Genomic DNA, 21,997 nt, shown 5'->3' on the forward strand with positions numbered 1-21,997 from the left:
CTATTAAGTCAAAGTAATAAATCTATAAATTAGAACACAGTAGCCATATAAACAAAAAGAAAAATTTGCAAAGAAATAACAGAGGCCTGGGCAATGGAATAGAATCCCGAATTCCTACAGCATTGTATTTTCTTTCTATCACTCTTCATGTCTACTGTTCATAAAAATATATTTTTGTATATGTCTCCTTGGTTAGATTATTAATTTCTCCACATAGACTGTATATAATAATGTATATACTAATTAACTAATGCTCATACATTAAAATACCTTAATTTGAATAGAGAGTACTTTAATATGTAAGAACATTTTTATTAAGGGACTAGATAGACGTAGGGACAGAAACAAGAGTCAGGGATGTAACCTGAAGCTCATTGCAGTCAGTGAGTCAGAGAGCTACTGGTATCTGAAGCTCTGCAGGTATCCCTGCAGGTCTGAAGGTACCCTTGAACTTAAAGGTAATTCAGAGAAGTGAGAGACGTTCAAGTGCTTTCAGCAAATTCTTTTCTTGACTTCAGTCACAGAATCCATAAATGTAATCATTGGTCCCAGTAGGATAAATGCCCAGCAAAATCCATGAAGATTTTAGGAAATGATCTTCAGTAGCATCTGAAAGAAGAGAAGGAATAAAAACATGCTGGGAGTTACGGAATGTAATTCACTGTGCATTTTCCTAGAAAACTTAAGAATTCGGTTAAAAGTCATTTTACATAATATATCTACTCTTACGATCTCATTTCAAGAAAATAGGACACATCAAATGGGATGATCCCTTTTATCCAAGAACTTGCAACTGATTGTGACAATGTTTTAATTTCCTTCTTATAAACATAAATTTTCCCAATTTGTGATAGAGCTTCGTTTTGCTTTGTTTAGGTTGGTCCCTGCTGTTTGTATACTCTATGCTGCACACTGTTACTACGCTAAGTGGAGCTAGAAGAGCCAGAGGCTTTCTTTCAACTCCAAGACCATCCACTGGATTGTAAAGGAAGACTGGAATGTTCGTAGGTGCTCAGAGTTTCACCAAGCAGTACCTCAGCATTTACGGATGAGTATCTGTCACTCCCTGAGCCTTATGGAGATTCAGTCCAGACTATTTATGAAGAAAGCCACAGGGAGAGAAGGATGTCAGGTAACCTTTACTGGAATTTGAACTTTGGGCTGAGGGGTCTTTTCTCTAGAAGCAGCTAATGATCAAGAGAGACTTTGACTTGGTAACAATGGCACCGAAATGTCTTTTTTTCCCTAGACACACCTAATATTTTCAAAAATTGAACTTACAAAACAGCTATACTAAATGTTGAGTGTGTGTTTGTAAGTGTATTCAAGAAAAAGTCAAAAGGGCCCAATGTCTACAAACATACCAAAACTACACCAGCATGCCAGAAATGTGTACATGATACAAAGCAGGAGATAAGATGGTTAAAATGGGCTTGGGGGACCCTAAGGGGACTAGTGTGTTATATTTTAAAACAAAGAAAAACACATTAAAGGCTTTTAAAATTGCAGAATTTAAAAGATTGCTAATAATGTGCCAGCTATCATTTTATTTCATGTACAGGCAAACCTAATTTTGTTCAACAAAACAAAATTGCCACCTCCTGTTTGTAGAGGTGTAATGCAGGCTTTTTGTATTACCAAAAGGAAAGAGGAAAGTGAGGAGGTGTGAGAAATAATCTAGTTTACAGGGAAAGCTGAAGTGAAAATAAGTTTGTGCACGTTATTCTAAGTGTGTAAGGTACACACACGTATGTGCTTGATTCAGGAGGATATGGAGACCAGGAAAATTGCTTTGAATGTGGGATTATTTTCTTAGGATTACATTGGGGTGAGAGATCAAATCATTGACTGAAAAGGCACACATATTTGTTTAAGGGATTTTTTTTCTTCAAAATATTAAATCATTTAGACTTCAGGGGGGGAAAAAAACTATTAACTAGCCTGTTCATTTTGCACATTTCCCCCCTTCAATCAGATCATCTTCACCAATTCCCTTGATTAACATTGCTCAGTGTACTTAGATTCATTGATATGGATCTAAGGCCTACTTAGATTCATATAAATTAAATCACCTCCTGCCTGTGTACTTTCTTTCCAATTTATATCACTATCTTTATTATACACTAGGTTCTTCTATACACTAGGTCCTTTCCTTAGCATTTCTTGTCTCCAACATATTTTTACTTTTTTCCATGTCTGTGATTTGTCTGGGTAATCCCCTTTGAATGTGAGCTGCATGTAGACTGAAATTTTTTTATCTGACACATAGATGGCATTGAATGAATGAATGAATGAATGAAAAATCACCTCAAAGAGGTCTTGTCAGTCTAAAGTAGCATCATTTATTGTTTCTCCCACAATTAGTTTCTATCATATTGCGATAGTTATTTCACTGTAGCTTTGGTCTCTATTTGAAATCATCTTCATTTTCATGACTAAAATGAAAGCTTCATGAGAGCAGAGATTTTGCTATTTTGTTCCCTTCTATATCTCTCCAAAGTAGGCTAATCCTAAAGACTCAGAACATTTTTTCACATGAATGTGTACTGGTAAATGGATTTTCAGAAAGACTAAATTTTTTGCTGCCATTAGCAACACATGGGAGCCTCTTCCACCATGCCCATAACCTAACATATAAATTTAATAGGCCCTTTTGTTTTTTATTTATATTTTTTATTGATCTCAGAAAGGAAGGAAGAGGGAGAGAGATAGAAACATCAATGATGAGAGAGAATCATTGATCAGCTGCCTCCTGCACACCCCACACTGGGGGTAGAGCCCACAGTCCGGGCATGTGCCTGGCCCAGGAATCGTACCACAAACTTCTGGTTCATATGTTAATGCTCAATGAGCCACACCAGCTTGGCTCTTTTACTTTTTAAAAATTATTAATAGGGATACATATATTTTTCATATATTGCTTACCTATTTATATTTCTTATTTCTTGTAATCATCCATTTTTCACTATTATGTATATATGTGATATATCCATATTACATATATATTTATCACAGTTTGCAATTGCTTATTCATACAGTTGTAATTTGCCTTTAAATTTTATTATATGTTGATATAAACATTTTATAATTTATTTGTTTAAATCTGTATCTCTGATCTGTGACTTATCTTTGTTTTTGTATTTAAAAATTAATTGATTCTTAGTTCAGAAAAAAAAATTTGTAATTAAAAACTGTACTTCTTTAATCCTGCTAAAATGTATTATCTTATACTAGAGGCCCAGTGCACAAAATTTGTGCATGAGAGGGAGTGTTCCTCAGCCCAGCCTATACCCTTTCCAATCTAGTACCTCTCAAGGAATGTCCAACTGCTGGGGATCAGACCTAAACCAGCAATCGAGCATCCTTCTTACAATCCAGGACTGTTGGCTCCTAACTGCTCACCTGCCTGCATAGCTGATCTCCCCGAATCACTCTGCCTGCCTGATTGCCACTAACCATTCTGCATGCCTGCCTGATTATCCCTAACTGCCTCTGCCTTGGCCCTGCCACCATGGATTTTGTCAGGAAGGCCATCTGGAAGATGTCCAGTCTATTTGGTCTAATTAGCATATTACCCCTTTATTAGTATAGATATTAAAGTGATGCTATACCTATTTCTTTAAAAATCAGTTCTTTCTTTCCAATTTATATCACTATCTTTATTATACACTATATAAAATAAGTGTATATATACTTTTTCTATAAAAATACATTTTCTGGGAAAACTTTCCCTTTATTATAACCTATTGAAAAACATGATTGAAAAACATGATGTAGACTAACTGGGGAGCCACTATAATTTTTCAACCTAGCATTTCTTTGATTTGAAATGACCATCTTGATCTATGCAGAATTGTTCTGTCACTTCAGATGATAGCTAGTAAAACTACAAGATTATAATGGAAACATTACCCCTTATTCAAGTTGGATAATATTTTTCTGTATTGTAGAATGCTATCTTTTTCCCTGTGGAAGTCAGCAATTCATTCAAGAGCTACATTCATCTTTACTTGCTACAAATAAATATTTGCTCATTCTTCAAATAGTATTTAACTTAATTTACCCAGATGTGTTATGCTAACTAACTCTTGTATTTTCTTCTTGGATATATTCTCCTCTCTCTCTTCCTCTCTGTCAGTATTTGTGGAGTGCCTAGTATGAGCCAGATTCAGACTCTTTTTGGTTGTAGGGATCCAGTAGTGAACAAAATGGACAGAAAAATCCCTTTACTTATTAAGCTTATATTGTAGTGGGGAGAGGAAACATAATAAGAAAAATAAAATATATAGTATATTAGGTGGACAAGTTGGGGGGACATGAAGTGGGAAGAGAAAGAAGCAGTAACTGGGATTGTAAGTACCATGTAGTTATATATAGTATAAGAAGCAAATGTCTTGCTGAGTAGTTGTCATTTAAATAAATGTTACAGAATAATGATGCATTATTCTTAATAGCACATAAGTTTGATTCTAAGAAACGCACAAGTTCTTCTTAATCAGCACTCAAATTATGATTGTAATTTTTTCTTTCATTTTTGACTTCAGTTTCTGAAAGTAAAGCAATTAAAAAAGACTGACTATAGGGAAATAATAAATTTTCAGGTAGAAAAAGTTTTCCATTATGGATCTTTATGGTGAGATATTTTTAATAAGTAGGTTAATTTTCTAGGAGAAAAAAAATGTTATGACAATGTAATTTTAAAGGTAAAATAATTTACTTCCTACTGTCCTTCAAGGAGCAATGTGACATGGGCTATGATGAGTATTGGATTCATGAACCTTGCCTCCCCAGCCCACTAGTCTGTGACTTTGGATAAGTCACTTGAGTTCTGGAACCCAGTCTCTTCATGTTGCAAAGTGGAATGAATTCCTACCTCATGGGTACACACTTACAACAACAGACAAATTAAGTCCCAGAGATCTAATAATACACAGTACAGTGAATATAGACAACAGTATTGTATTATAATCAACAAACTTACTGAGGGACTAGGTCTTAATTATTCCTGTTACAAAAAGAGAAGTAATTATGTGATGTTGGTAGAGGTGCTTGTAGGGTACAGCTATGGGGTCAAGCCTCAGACTGACCTGTGGCAGGGCCACAAACAAGTCCCAGCTTGGAGGGCAGGGCCCTCCTAGCATAATTAAGCTTGAACTTACAGTCCTCCCTTGTTTCTAGGTAGCTAATGAATGGGCTGTGGGAGGTGCACCAAGTGTTCTTTGGCAAGAACATTGTAAACATGTTGACCACTTCCTTTATTTTGCTTTGTGTGCTCTGACTATAAAATGAAGCTTTGGCTTGCAGGCTGGATCTCTCTGTGTCCTCATCCAGGATCAAGAGATCCACCTAGCCCCAGCTGTATTCTCTTGTCTGTCTTCTTTAATCCTTCACCGCCCCTTCTCAGGTTCACCCCTGGCTGTGCTGGGCATGGTTCAGGTGCTAACTATTGCTACAACTGCAATAACATTATAATATATAAATATATCCAATGACTTGTATATCTTAAATTTACACCATGCTGCATGTCATATAAATGGAGTGGTCAGATTATTATGACCACCTGAAATTTGTAGGCAAATTAGGCATACCCTGAATCATATGGGATATGAAAGTTGAAGGCCTGTTCGAACACCTTTGCTATCTGCAGTTACCTAGATAAAATGTCTCCAATTTGCACAGAAACACAAGGATTGGACAGTCGAGCATTGTAAAAATGTCATGTGGTCTGATGAATCATGTTTCCAGTTGCATCATGCAGATGGCAGAGTGAGAATTTCTCAGGAACAGCATGAAAGCATAAGTTCTCACATGCATGAGTATAACCCTCCAAGCTAGTGGAGGCAGTGTTATGGTTTGGGGCATGTTTTCCTGGCATGATTTGGGTCCTTTAATTTGTGTGGAACAATGTCTGAATATCACAACATACCTAAGTATTGTTGCTGATCAAGTTTGTCCTATTAGCCAAAACCGGTTTGGCTCAGTGAATAGAGCATCAGCTTGTGGACTAAAGGTCCTGGGTTCGATTCCGGTCAAGGGCGTGTTCCTTGGTTGTGGGCACATCCCCAGTAGGGGGTGTGCAAGAGACAGCTGATCGATGACTCTCTCTCATCCATGTTTCTAATTCTCTATCTCTCTCCCTTCCTCTCTGTAAAAAATCAATAAAATATATATTTTTTAAAGTTTATTCTATCATATTGATGATATATTCCAATGGAGATGGCTTCTTCCAACAAGACAAAGCGCCATGCCACGGTGCTAGTATTGTGCAGGAGTGGTTTCAGGAACATGAGGGAGACTTTACCTTATTTAGGTGGCCCCCACAATCACCAGATCTCAATCCAATTGAGCATTTGTGGGACAAAATTAAACGAGCCATCAGGCAGCTGGTTCCACAGCCATCAAATCGCACAGAACTGGACAGTGCTATTCATCAGGCATGGTGTCAGATTCCTCGCATCACCTTTCAACATCTCATGGAGTCAATGCCAAGAAGGATCACCACAGTATTGAAGGTAAAATGTGGCCCACCGAAGTACTGACGAGGTGGTCATAATAACCTGGCCATTCAGTGTATATTTTAATAAAAATGAATGATGCATAAATATAAATAATTCCAGTGCCTAAAATAGGAAAACTGCTAAAAAAAAAATATCTTGAGTTCTTGTTTTTCACTATATTTATTTTTTTAAATATAGGTGAAGTTTTGTGCAAGAAGGCTTTACCCAAAAATTTTTATGAGCCCTGGACTATTGGTGAGGATGACATTTTGTTCCCTTGTACAAGGTGATTTTGGCATAAGTCATATTATCTTTAGAGTTCAAGGTACATTTGGTCATTTTGTAAACTTATGAAGTTAAAATTCATTGTTTTTCTTTTTAGCAATATTCAAAACTTATACATTATTTTGTAAGAAACTATTTTTGTGGGAAATGAGTTTATGTTTGCTCCAAAAGAGAAACTGTTCAGTGGATAACTTAATTGTCTTGTAAATCATCCAGAATTGTGATTTCTGGATGTAGCTAGAACACATTGTTTGCAAAATAACACTTTTGACCGTGATTGTGAATCTACACCACAGAGAGCCTTTTCTGCAGTGGTAATTCCTGTGGATCAGAAGGTCTGGGTTTGAAATCATAGCTCTGGACAGGTTGTTACACTGTATCAGAGTTTTCTTTATAGTGATATCCTATATAATAAAAGCCTAATATGCTAAGTTCCTGATCGTCCAGTCATCTGTTCAACCAATTCTACCTAATAAAAGAGCAATATGCAAATTAACCATCACTCCACTACAGCCATCAGCCACGCCCACCAGCCAATCATCATGGGTATGCAAATTAACCCCAACCAAGATGGCTGCAGCCACAGAGAGTAGGAGAGAGGCTTGGGTTTCTTTCTTTATAGAAGAAGCCAAGCTTCTGCAGCCCTGGCCAGCCTAAGCCTCCACTCCAGGCTACAAAGTTTCAATTATAGAAGGTGAATAAATCTAAACAGAAATGGCGGCAGCCACAGAGCAAGTAGGGGGCTTGGCTCCGCTTCAGGCTACAAAGTTTCAATTGTAGGAAGTAAATAAATTCCAAATACCAGGGCCTCCGCTTAGGTTGTTGGGGGCATGGCTGGCCTGCAAACCACCACAGGCCCCTTGCTCACCCAGGCTGTCCCACACTCCAAGGGAACCCCCACCCTGATCCGGGACACCCTTCGGGGCAAATCAGCCAGCCCCCACCCATGCACCAGGCCTCTATCCTAAATAATAAAAGAGTAATATGCAGATTGACCATCACTCCAACACATGAGATGGCTGCCCCTGGTGGTTAAAGATCCTGCTGCCATGTGGATACAAGATGGCCACCACAAGATGGCCAGCAGGGGAGGATATTTGGGAGGGACCAGGCCTGCAAGGGAGGGCAGTTGAGAGGGACCAGGTCTTCAAAGGAGGGCAGTTGGAGGCAATCAACCCTGCAGGGGAGAGCAGTTAGGGGTGACCAGGTCGACAGAAGAGGGAAGTTGGGGACAAACAGGCTGGCAGGGGAGCAGTTAGACATCAATCAGACTGGCATGGGAGTGATTAGGGGTGATCAGGCTGATGGGCAGAGGCTGTTAGGGGCAATCAGGAGGGCAGGCAGGCAAGCAGTTGGGAGCCAGCAGTCCTGGATTGTGAGAGAGATGTCCAACTGCCCGTTTAGACCTGATCCCGGTGGGCTTGAACATCCCTTGAGGAGTCCCAGATTGGAGAGGGTGCAGGCTGGGCTGAGCCCCCCCACCCCGCCCCCGCACACCCCCCTTCCCCCGTGCACGAATTTTGTGCACCGGGCCTCTAGTCAAAGCATAATATGCTACTGATATGCTAAGGTTGCTCAACCACTTGCTATGACATGCACTGTCCACCAGGGGGCAGACACTTTAACTTGTAGATTAGTTTGCTGCTGAAGTCTGGTTGGTCGGGACTGAGTGAGACAGCAGGACACAGCCTGGAACCTTCTGTGATCCTTCCCTGGCTGGCTAACCTCCTGCATCCCTCCCTGGCCTTGATTGTGCACCGGTGTATTGGACAGCCAGTTTCAGCCTGCTCCAACAGGCCAGGCCGAGGGACTCCACTGGTGCACAGATTTATGTATCAGGCCTCTAGTTTTAGTAATAAAAGGTTAAAATGAGTTTGAAAACAAACTATACAAATATTAGATGCTATGCAATTCAGAGTTAACATTGCTTTTTAGAATATGTAATTAGTGAGGAATTTTGATTCTTTATGAGCATAGATAATTGAAAACTTGTTTCTCTCCTTGGCACCAAAATAGCAGTGCAGATAATTTGGGGGGAAATGAGGTGAGTAATAAAGAAAAGCATGCATACCATCTGAAACCTTTTACCCTGAAGAACTATACCCTGAAGAGTACTAGAGGCCCAGTCTAGGATCCCTCAGGGATCGGGCCTAAGCTGGCAGTCAGACATTACTCCTGTAGTCTGGATCCCTTGCTCTTTACCGCCTGCCTGCAGTGGAGTTGGGAGAAACTCCCACCACTGCCACTGCACTCACGAGCCATGAACTGGCTTCTGGCTGAGCAGTGCTCCCACTGTGGGTGCACCCTGATCAACAGGGGGCAGCTCCTACTTGAGCATCTGCCCCCTGGTGGTCAGTGCACATCATAGTGACTGGTTGTTCCACCATTCAGTCGATTTCCATATTACTCTTTCATTATATAGGTTTGCTTTCAGATGGAACTCTGCATGGAACCAGCATTATCTGCATTTATCCCACATAGACCCTGGGCTATACCAAACATAATCCTGAGAGAGGAGCAGGTTTTCCATATGTTTCAGGTAAAGACTTCTGTGACACTAACCACCTCCTGTTAACTTTTTTCTATAACAATTAGAGAAGAAAACTGGCAGTTTTGATTTGAAAGGGCATATAGCAAAGCCTCTTTAAAATTTGTTTTATACTCATTCCCTTTTCTTTATTTCTAGGTCCAAAAGTCAGTAAAGTAACCAGACTTTGTCAGAATTCAAACCAGAGCATGTGGCCACTTGTAATGATGTTATTCTGACCAAACCAGCAGGAATCATACAGATTCCAAGATATTTTGACAGAACCACTATGAGGTGAGTTAGGAATATTTTTTTTTATGAAAGAAGTATGTAAATGATTACTTGACAGGTAGCAACACTTAGCGTTTATCTAAAGTCTTATTCTTCACGTTGTCTCCTTAAAGAATAGACTTTTAGATAATCCCTGATCTTAGTCCTTCAATATGCAAAAGCTGATTGTAAGATTAACCCTGCTGACAAATTGTATTTTTTTTTTAACAAAAGAAGTAATTAATCAGGAAAAATGGAAATTCAAATCTCTATCAAAGAGTTTTTAGGAATTAATGTGTGTAGAATCTTCTGGCACTTACTGAGTACTCAGTAATTGTTTCTAAAAATTGCCATATGGAAATAGAACTTTCCTGGAATTAAACAACAGATAAATTTAAAGGATAAGTGAGTCCTTTTCCTCCCAACCCTTTTCTCATTAAAAAATTAATAATAAAACTAATAATAAAGTACACTTGTAAAAATTTAAAGGGATAAATGAAAAGTGAAGATTTATATAATGTCAATCCTAACTAAATTTATATGATTTGGGAGAGTTTGGGGGAAAATTAGGCAAGAGTAACACCCTGACTCTTACAGATTGTCAGTCAGAATTTTGAGTAACTTACATGACTCACCAACCATTTCCCGTGATTGGTAAATTTACATAAGCCTTTTGACTCATTTAGTACTAGAGAATATTTTTTTATTGCTGTAAATTAAAGTAGAAATCTTTCTCTCTCTCAAGCACAAAGGAATAAATATAAAAACGAAGGCATGCTAAGTCAATAACAGTGATACATTAAATTCTAAACAAAGTAAATAACAGTACATGTTGTTTAGAAATCATTTCTGATATTCCTCCATCTGTGCTATAGTTGACACTGGAGGTTATTAGCTCCTTAAAATCACATCATTCACCTAGATATTACTAACTTCCAGATGAAGCCAGCATGGTTGCCTGTCAGGGTCCCCTGTGGGTTTATGATGGTTTTAGATTAAGCAAAAATTAGTAGGTAATTAATCTCCTAAGAGAAACTGTTTTGTTTTTTTTTAATTTATTTTCTTTTATGAAATACCAGTGGTCTGGTGCACAAAATTCATGCATATTAGATGGGGATTAAATAGAGGAAATATTTTAATATTGCTATTTGCCTTTTCTCTATAATAGAAGTATCAGAGATGAAAGAAAATTAGTAAAATGTATATGAAATCTTTCTCCTGTCAGAGTCTGGGGCACACCATGGGTCCCTGCCCACCCACATGCATCTCAAAATTGCACAAGACCTAGACCCTGCTCTCCTCCCTCCCCCCCTCCCGCATTGGGCTAGATTCAGACCCAGCTGGGCCTACCCTTGTCAAGCCCCGTTGAGTGGCGGGTGCAGCCTCAGGTCCCTTGGCCCAGCTCCAGGGTAGGGGGTGTGGCCTGAGGTCCCCCAGCTTGGGCCAGGGCAGGGGGGAGCATCCTGAGTTCCCCCAGCCCAACACCAGGGCCAGGGCAGGGTGTGCACCTTGAGGTCCCCCATCAAGTCCTGCTGGGTTGGGGGCATGGCCTGAAGTCCCCCAGTCTGGCACCAGGGTGGGGTTTGTGACCTGAGATCCCCTATCAAGCCCCACGAGAGTGGGGGGTGGGGGGAGGGCACAACATCAGGTCCCTGATGATTGTTCATTAAGGCTCGTTATGGGAACTCAGCCTCTGCTGTGGGTGCAGTCATCTTGTGTTATAGAAATCCTGCCTCCACTGTGGGTGCCACCATCTTTGTGGCAGAGTGACAGTCAATTTGGATATTCCCTCTTTATTATATAAGATTGTTTTATATTCAGTGTAAATTAATCTCTTATATGATATTGAAAAACCTTACTGTTACTATAATTTTTAGATTTATAATTGAGATTAATCAAATACTCCCTCAAAGTAAGTTGCAAACAAAACCCAACTATTATATATGCTGCTTACTTGGGTCATACTTAGATTAAATTTGTCCAGAAATACCCCAAACAAAGGATAAATAAAGCAGTTTTAGACAATGGTAGCACAAGAACATTGAGACTATAATATCGACCAGGCAAAAAATATAGGAAAAGACATTAAATGGAAACAGGGTTTAGGCTGGCTGACTAACAGTACCCGATGTAATGGGATCTGATGGTCCTGGGTTCAAATCTCAGTTCTACCACACGGTAGTTCAGTGATAGATGCACTATAAACTCCCTGTTTACGTAGTCAACGATACGCAGGCCTACTGAAATAAGGCAACTGCCCAGAGGGGGAGGAGATAGAGCATTTCACTGGCCTTTGACTTTCTAAAAAGGAAAAACATCCCAGGGTCATGCCAGAGTTGATAAATCAGCCAATTGTTAAACCACGGTTGTTTTTTTCTTTGGACTTACACATTACCATCCCAGAAATAGGCACAATGACAAGCTTTGTGTTTCTATTTAAGGGAATGTCAATAAACAAGGAGCTTCCTGGTTTCCGAGCCAATTTTGCATCAAAAGCTTCATAGCTTCTTGTGAGGAGAATGCAGGATCTGGGCACAGGACCATTGAAAACTAGCTGTGCTTCCTCCTATCTTTCCTTACAGAATATCTGTCACTTATATTGCCTCATAGGGTGGTTTTGAGACTTTAATGAGGCCTGTTAATTAATACAAAATAAAAGAAGCTTCTTCTGTGTTTGAATTAAGAAGATACATTCCCCTTTCTATTCTTTAATTGTGCTGCTTGCAAGAAAATATTAGACTGTTTTTTCCCTATTGCCTTTCCATGAGTAGGGTGTCTTAGTGTATATAGTTTGGAAGAACAAAGAAATACAGAAAAAGAGGGAAAATAGTACATTAGCTATATCAGTTATCTATATATATTTAAAAGCCTAAGCAACTGTTACAACCGATCGACTGAATGACTGGTTGACTGGTCGCTATGATGACACACTGACCACCAGGGGGCAGAAACTCAATGCAGGAGCTACCCTTTGGTGGTCAGTGCACTCCCACAGCCAACCTCCCAGGGCTAGCCAATCTCCCAAAGTCCTTCCCCTGATCTGACCCCAATCAGCCCCCATCACCAGCCAGATTAAGGGACCCCACCTGTGCACAAATTTGTGCACCAGGCCTCTAGTAATATATAATATAATGTTAATGAACTACAGATCAGTTCATCTTTACTTAGAATTAGTTCTCAAAACATATGTAGTACTTCCTATATCAGCCCCCAGACATTTTAATAACTCCATTTCAATTTTTGCAAGTAAGGTTTACAAACTCTAGGCACTAACTTAATGCTTGAGGTCAGTAGATTATCCAATGAATATTTAGCATGACCAAGTTTTATGATTTATCCCTAAAATGCAAGGATAGTTTTTTAATATTGATAAATACATATGCATAATATAAGTAGGTCATATTAAGAAATCTAGATATAGAGGAAACCAAGATGGTGGCATAGTTAAACACCTGAACTTGCTGCCTCACACAGCAACTTTAAAAATTACAATTAAAAGACAAAACTGACATCATCCAGAACTACAGGAATACTAGCTGAGTGGAAATCCCACAACTAGAAGGAAAGAGAAAAGCACACTGAGACTCAGAGGAGAAGCAGAAGGCAGAGGTATGGAGGTGCTCTCGCAGAGAAGGCTGGCAACTGAGTACACAGCTGGCTTTTTCAAGCCAGAGGGAGATACAAGCTCCCAGCTGCTCTAACTCCAGTTCTCAGCAAGACTCTGGGGACCCAGGCTCATACGGGGAGAAACTGGACTGTCTGGCAGCAGACAGAACTCGAGGGCAGCTTTCTCTCAGAGGTGTTTGCAGCCATTACCACAGGACACTGAGACCCAGGGGCCTCTTAGGGCAGGGCTGACAGAAAGCCATTGCTGTTTGCTCCGTCCTGAAACTCTGCCCCAACCAAGCTGTGCTCAGAGGCTTTTGCATGTGAAAGGCCTGGTCCCTTGAATTCTAAACTTACCTATCAAACTGCAGCTGAGTCATAGAGACCCAGTACATCCAAAAGAAGGTCCAAGGCCCCACAGCAGTTTGCATTGCTTCACAGCTGGGCCTCATTTGGGTACCTCCAAAACCCAAACAAAGAAGAGGAATCTGCAGATTTCTCTGTAGATCCTGCAGGGTGGCCTCAGGCAGAGGATAAATTAGCACCTCCTTAGAGAGCCAAGAGCCAGGGTACCCAGGGGTCAGAGTAGGACCATCCAGATTACAACTCCTCAGATCCATAAGGGACATACTCAGGGGGCAGATACAACGAGCACCAAAGTTCTCCCATCTTAGACAGAGCTGATCCTCACAACCAATTGGCCTGGAGGTCAATTCCTCCCAGTGATACCAACAGCAATCAAGGTTTAACCTCAATAAGACTGTGCACACAGCCCACAAAGGGGTGCATCAAGAGTGTCCACTTCAGATAACTGGAGAGGCTGAGCCACTTGGCATTATAGGATACCTAGCACACAAAGCCACTCTATCAACTCAGGGGAGCAGCCAACATGTGGAGACAAAGAAACAGATCACAAATGAAAGAAATGGAGGAAAGCAAACTATTGGATATAGAGTTCAAAACCAGTTATAAGGTTTTTCAAGAATTTTCTAGAAAAGGCCGATAAATTTAGTGAGACCCTTGAGGATATGAAAAGAACCAACTAGAAATTAAGCATACAATGACTGAAATAAAAAAATAATATACAGAGATCTAACAGCAGACTAGAGGAGTGCAAGAATCAAGTCAAAGCCGAGACCGGTTTGGCTCAATGGATAGAGCGTCGGCTTGGGGACTGAGGGGTCCCGGGTTCAATTCCGGTCAAGGGCATGTACCTTGGTTGCGGGCATATCCCCAGTAGGGGGTGTGCAAGAGGCAGCTGATCGATGACTCTCTCTCATCGATGTTTCTAGCTCTCTAGCTCTCTCCCTTCCTCTCTGTACAAAATCAATAAAATATATATTTAAAAAAAAAAAAAAAAAAAAAAAAAAAAGAATCAAGTCAAAGATTTAAAATACAACAAAGCAAAAAACACCCAACCAGAAAAGCAAAATGAATCCGAAAATATGAACATAGTATAAGGGAACATATAGGTAAAATTGTATACTTAACTAGTGCTCTAACACAGATGTTATATACAGAGCACTAAGTTAGGTATGCAATTTTACCTATATGTTCTCAAAAATTCTAGTTTAGCACTTCTTAGTTGGGATTCAGGAATCTGTGTTTTAACAACTCCACCAGGTGATTCTCATCATGAGAGAAGGTTGGGAAACACTGGTATAAGGAACCTCTGGGACAACTTCAAGTTAACCAATATCAGAATTATGGGGGTGCCAGAAGAAGAGATAGAGCAAGGCACTGAAAACCTATTTGAAAAAAATAATGACAGAAAACTTCCCCTACCTGATGAAAGAAATAGACTTACAAGTCCATGAAGTACACAGAACCCCAAACAAAATAAATCCAAAGAGGACCACACCAAGACACAACATGATTAAAATGCCAAGAGCAAAGGACAAAGAGAGAATCTTAAAAGAAGCAAGATAAAAACAGTTATCTACAAGGGAGCACCCATATGATTTTCAGCTGATTTCTCAACAGAAACTATGCAGGCCAGATGGGAGTGGCAAGAAATATTCGAAGTGATGAATAGCAAGAACCTACAACCAAGATTACCCAGCAAAGCTATCATTCAGAAGGGAAGGTCAGATAAAGAGCTTCACAAGTAAAAAAAAAAAAAAAAAAAATCTAAAGGAGTTCATCACCACCAAACCAGTATTATATGAAATACTGAAAGGTATTCTTTAAGAAGAGGAAGAAGAAGAAAAAGGTAAAGATAAAAATTATGACAACAAATACATATCTATCAACAAGTGACTTTAAATATCAAGTGAATAAAAAAAATCTGAGGGACAGAATAATCTGGTGAATATAATAGAGTCATGGGCATAGAAAGGGAGTGGATTGAAATCCTCAGGGGGAAGGAGTGTGGGGGTGCAGGAAAAGACTGGACAAAAATCATTTACCTATGGATGAGGACAGTGGGGCGGGGGAAGTTAAGAGCATGGGGTGGGGTGGGTGGGAACTGAGTGGAGGGGAGCTATGGGGGGGAAAGATGAACAACTGTAATAATCTGAACAATAAAGATTTTAAAAATAAATCTAGATACAAATTAATTATATAGCAATTATATCTTTAAAACCATGCCCGTAATAATTAGTTAATAAATATAATATTGATAGAAAAGTCATTTCCATATAGTTAACAACAAAAACCATAACGTTAGGAAAAACCATAAAATAATATATGAGACTTATCATCAAATGTAAAACTTTATACACAGACACATATACAAAACCACCCACAGGCACATATACACAACAGATCTGAATAGAGAAAAGTAATATGTTCTAATACTGGAAGACAGAATAAACATTACTTCATCCTAAATTAATTTACAAATATATTTCCCAACACAATTCTAATGGGACCTTTTTTTTCAGAGAGTAAGGAAGAACTTGATAAGTCTAAAGTTTTTCCTTAAAATAAAAATACATGAGCTGAAAATGCTTTGGGGGGGAAAAGACCAAGTGATGAAGCAAATTATCAGATATTAAAACACACTTTACAACAATGATAATTAAACCAGAGTAGTGCTAGTACAAAAAGAGACATATATAAGTGGACCCAAAGTGAAATCAGAAATATAGGCATTTATATGATAAATTTGACATTACAATTCAGAGAGGAAAATAAAGTTTATTCTTTATCATATCATAGAATAGCTGATTAAAGAGTTAAACGTTTTTCTTAAACCATTGAAAGTAGAAAAAATAGGTAATTACTTAACTATAGATGGAAAATGATCTTATCATGTAAAACCAATGAAAGAAAATGGAAAATTATCAATAAATTTCTATAAAACTAAAACCTTTTCTGCTCTAACCAAAACAAAATCTAAAAAACAAATAAATGGGATTATCAACAACTCTGAGAAAGAGTTAAGATAATTAATATAGAGAATGTTTAAATATGTATTAGAAAAGCTCTATTCTGTAAAAATAAATTTATAGGTCCACTTTCTTTGGGTTGGCCTTGATTAAATTTCAAGTTGAAACCAGTCTCCAAAGCTTTTGACTTTTGTTCACTTCCTAGAGAATGACAAACTATTGACCCAAGTGATTTTGAGAACAAAAAGCACTGGGTTAACCATTAACCTCTTTTAATAGATAAGAAGAGTTAGTGAATGTTTGCATATCAGTTACTATACAATCTAAATTAAATCTCTTCTTATTTTGTGTCTTGTCACAATGAAATTAATCCTCTGGCCACCTCTTTACCTGGAAAGGACAGTTTTTCTATAATAGCAAAACATCTTAATAGTTCCTTATTGATTCAAAACCTTGAAACTATGAATGTTATAGCATACTACCTTTGTTAGAATGTTTGTTTCAGAAAATACCCTGTTTGATCAAAGTTGAAATGGTTTATCATAGGAAGCAAATTTAAATAATTAACCTTATGATATCCATGACTATGACATTTGTAATGGACCACTACTTGACTCAGCAAGTATAAAGTAAGTTCATTTTTTTAACTAAAAGGATCTCTAATGTAAGTTTAAAGAAAAAATAAGTACAACAATTAAGAGATTAACCAATTAATTTTGAAACACAACTCTGACTCACTATTTTTGTAGATAATACCATAATAGGAAAATGAGTAAGTAACTTACATGAGCAATTTATAGACAAGTAAACACATATAAGAAAAAATATTAAGCTTGTTAAACAGGACTGAGAAAAAAAAAGTACATAATAAGTTGCCAAAAATATTTTAAAGTGGTTATTTTTATTAAATAAAATAAATTGTGGCTGGCATTTATATGTTATCATTGAAGTATAGTATGGGAGTGTACTTTCTGGAGGGAGATATAGAAATTTTTAAAAGTTAACTGTTTATTCAGTGTTTCTATTTTTAGCCATACTTATTAAAAATATACTTTATATATGTGTAAAGACATTTATGTACAAGATATCTGTTCAGCTAGTGTTACTTATAATGGCCAAAAAATAATTTAAATGGGAAATTGGTTAAGAAAAGTATAGTTAATCCATAAGATAAAATATTATGCAGGCACTAAATAAAATGTTTTCACATAATGTTTTTATGAAACTGGAAAACCCTACATGTAATATTGAATGAGACCAGGATGAAAAACTACATAGTACAATTAAAAATTTTTAAGTGTCACGTAAAGACCTAAAGGAAAACACACCAATATGTTTAAGTGGATAATTCTGGAGTACAAGATTATGAGTAATTATTTTTGAAATTATCTAAATTTTCTCTAGTGAATGAACATTCTGATCTTAAAACTATAAGAAGCAAGAGAAGATGAAAAACTGTTTTGTTCTAGTTGAATTAGCTCTGTGAGAAAGAACTTCAAGGCTACTAGCAGTCCACCTGATAAAATTGAGAACAATCTCTGTAGGATTTCAACTCCATCCCCTTCTGAAGGGTGCTTTATGTCCTGGGGCAATGGGAAGGTGCACCATTGCTAATTAGTTCTAGGGTTCTGAGTCTCAGGAGACCTCTAAAAATGACTGCCTAAAAAGTTTCATTTAGGTGAGCTACTGATTTTGACTTTCATGTTAGTTACTGCTACTTGCTTCTTATTCAATTGGTATGCTGCAAATAAATGAACGTTGTACCAGTATACAGCAAAGACTTCAAATACACTCCCTATAGATGATTATTTTACTTAAGTCTGGTGACAAAATTAATTTTTTTTTCTTCCCTAAGGAACTAGCCAGTCCATGTCACCTTCTCTAATACTAAATAGCTTAAAAATATCTACTAAGGTTAGTCTAGACATTATATGAAATGGGTACTGTGTCCTATTTGGTTTAGAACAGTGGTTCTCAACCTTTCTAATGCCATAACCTTTTAATGCAGTTCCTCATGTTGTGATGACCCCCAACCATAAAATTATTTTTGTTGCTACTTCATAACTATAATTTTGCTACTGTTATGAATCATAATGTAAATATCTGTGTTTTCCGATGGTTTTAGACGACCCTGCTAGTAGTGGGTTGAGAACTGCTGCTGTAGAGCCTAAGACCATCGGAAAACACAGAAAATTACATCGCAATTCATTAACAGTAGTAAAATTACAGTTATGAAGTAGCAGCAAAAATAATTTTATGGTAGGGGATCATCACAACATGAGGAATTATATTAAAGGGTCATGGCATTAGAAAGGTTGAGAACTACTGGTTTAGAACCTCTTAGAACTGCTTAGATTCAGGAATCTGGAACTTATCACTCTCTATTCTAATTGGATTTTATTCTGCTTACTTTTCCCATTCTTATATTCTTAGGAATAAATATGGTATAAATTTGTAATTTCAAAAATAGAGTTTTATTTTCTCTTATTTTCCTCAATTACCTTAGCCTTGATGAATAGTAAGAATTTATTTTTTATTTTTTATTTTTGGCTAGGAAATTTATGTGATGGAGATTCACCTTCCTTAAAATCTCATGGTCCTCTTATCATTGATTTTCACAATCAATGTCAGTTTGGCCATGGAAAATTTTTCTTTGAGATATTCTTTTCATATTTCTGGTAAATATATTGCTTTTTTAAATTTGTTTATGTGTTTATTTTATTGTGCTTTATTATGAAGACTATATTATCAATTAAACAGATTGGAATTCTCTGTTTCGTTTGTCAGATTTAGGGGTGAAGACAAAATAATATTTAAAATTGTGATATTTCTACTCCATGGAGGCCTCAAGTTAAATCTCTTTAAATATAAAATTGGTTGTATTATTTTATTTTTTTCATATAGCACCTAAAAATTGTGTCCATTTTTCTAGGTACTTGGAATATTATAACAATACTAGAGGTCCGTTGCATGAAGATTTGTGCAATAGGCCTTCCTTCCCCTGGCTTCCAGCACCGGTTTTTCTCCAGCACCTGGGACCCAGGCCTTCGCTCTGGCTGGAGTGGTGAAGCCAAGCCTCTTCAGTCTTTAGTCTTCAGTTGTCTTCAGTCTTCAGTCTTCAGTCTTGCTCCACACCTAGCTATGCAAATAAACCCATCTTTGTTGGGTTAATTTGCATTCTCACTCCTAATTGGCTGGTGGACATCGTGAAAGTACGGTCAATTTGCATATTTCTCTTTTATTGGTGTAAATATTCATATTAGTGTAGATGTACATATAGCATAGAAAAATGCCTGACAAGATTTACATTTAATTGGGAGTATTGGTTACTTATAGGTCAGAACTACAGGAGACTTATTTTCTTCTTTGAACTCTGTATTTTTAAAATTTTCTACAATATGCTTGTATCATTTATAATCAGAAGAATAAAAAATATAAAGTGTTTGCTTGGATGTATTGACCATGAATATTCTCTTATTCTAGATTTCATGAGAGGAAAAGTTAAATTTAATGACAAAGGTAAGATAATAAAGGAAATAAGGAATCCAATTAGTTTGGCTTTGGTTACATAATATGATGGAAATAGAATCAGGAATATCCTTGTGGCTAAACACTCCTTATTAAAAAGGGTACTCTGACTTCTGTCAATAACTTTCAGGTATTTGTGGCCTGATTTTAGTTGCCTTATAGTGAAATATAGATTTGTATGAATTGTCTTAGTATTAAACTTTGGAGTGATGGACACCCATGGTGGATTAGGGAATGGAGAAAAAGGAGGTAGCACCTTATCCAATTAATGGATAAGAAGCACATCGATTTTGTTAATAGGAATCCTCCTAGCTATTTTAAGTCTATTTATTGACATTCTTTGCATATATGTTATGTCTTTTAGATTATGTAGTTCTCTCTGCCTCTCTATCTTTCTCGTTTTTCCTTGACCATTTCATAGTGAAACTAAAGAGCTACAATTATTGATTAAATAAATCAATTTTTGGATGGCATTAATTTAGGTTGAATAATACCTAGGACATTTGGAGTAGGCCCAAAATGTGATTCAGTTCCTCAATTCTCTTTTCTGGTATAGTAGTGCTATGGCTCTTATGAAATTTAATATCCTGGTTTCAACTACCTGAAAGTGACCCAGATTTTTCTACCTAATAAATATATATAATTTGAATTACCCATGCTGTCAAGCTGAATTTTAGGTGCATATAATTTGCTTGTAGATTTAGTTTAATCAAATACTCAAATTTACTTCTCAATCTGCTTTTCTTGTTCTTTACTAGCCTTTTTTTGATAGTGAAATTATTTCTTACTGAATTTATTGTGGTATTTGCAAATCAAGGAAGTCCTAAAAGTATTAGGACAAACCTGTTAAAGGTCAATTGTGACTTCACTCATCTCTACACTGAAGATAATAAAATCTAGTTCTCATGATTGTGAATATTAAATGAAATTATATATTACATATGAGCAACAAAACTACATTGAAATGTAGAAGTTAGTGATTTAGTGGTTCACAGTTTGTGAGTTAAAGTCAAAGAACTTCATTCAGTCTGTCTTTTTTTGGGAGTATGTTTTTCAAAACAAAAGTAATTAAAACCTATAAGGAACTTTGGAAATAAAGGAACAGTGAAAGAAATTAATAAAAGTACTCTATAGTTGAAGTTTTAATGACCCTCTTATAGACATTAAAGCTAGATTTAAGAAGTAACTCAGCTTTTTAATTACTGTGTTAAACATTCTTTTTTCTTTTGCCTTAGGATGTCCAGTATTGGATTTGATTCCTGTTGGTTCTGTTATAATCACATCTCCTAATTATCCTAATATTTATCCAAGCATGCTGAACTGCACTTGGACTTTGTATTCCATATCAGAAAATAAAATTAAGGCAGTGATTAAAGATGAAAACAGAAGAATCTTGGAACTGTGAATGGAATTACTTCAATATTTATGATGGACCAGATGAGCAATCAAGATTACTTGGTAAATTGATATTTTTTAAATGGCCTATGTTAAATGGCACTAAGTATTTATATAATGCATATATGTGGAAAATATGACCTATAATTACCTTGGGAACAATATCCTTTGTTGTCAGTGATTTTCCATCAGATCCTTAATCAGAATTCCAGAGCACAATGGGCTGAGCATGAGACCACACCCACTGGATCTTGACCTTTAATACTGGCTCTTCTTGATTTAAGTCCAATGATTTTTATCTCCCTTTTCCATTAGGGAGCACTTGAATTTGGTGTTGTTTGTTTGTTTGTTTGTTTTTTGTTTGTTTTTTTAAGAGGTAATATGTTTTAAGAGATTTCATTTTCTAAACTGAATATTTAGGTAACTTTTTTGAAAATATGCTTATTCAGGTTTCATTCTCACAATAAAAATGGCCATTTTTTAGACCCAGGGTAAATTAAAAAGGAAAAGGCTAATTAGGTTGAATAATCTTTACAAACTTATTGACCACATGGTGT

General features: G+C 37.1%; 1 protein-coding gene across 1 annotated transcript in view; it reads left to right on the forward strand.

Annotated features, from left to right (window-relative positions):
• The window catches only part of OVCH1 (ovochymase 1), a gene marked incomplete at both ends in the record, with an annotated part of 54,151 nt that extends 32,701 nt beyond the window's left edge, over nt 1–21,450 (forward strand). Inside the window, 9 exon segments of the mRNA XM_084878278.1 lie at nt 929–1,005; nt 1,009–1,132; nt 5,405–5,436; nt 6,696–6,822; nt 9,516–9,603; nt 10,467–10,479; nt 10,483–10,552; nt 20,001–20,036; nt 21,281–21,450. Coding sequence (XP_084734404.1) covers nt 929–1,005; nt 1,009–1,132; nt 5,405–5,436; nt 6,696–6,822; nt 9,516–9,603; nt 10,467–10,479; nt 10,483–10,552; nt 20,001–20,036; nt 21,281–21,450 — 737 coding nt within the window.
• Between the last annotated feature and the right edge of the window lie 547 nt (nt 21,451–21,997).

The sequence above is a fragment of the Pipistrellus hanaki genome (genome assembly GCF_964339955.1).
Source record: "Pipistrellus hanaki genome assembly, chromosome: 3".
NCBI lineage: Eukaryota > Metazoa > Chordata > Mammalia > Chiroptera > Vespertilionidae > Pipistrellus > Pipistrellus hanaki.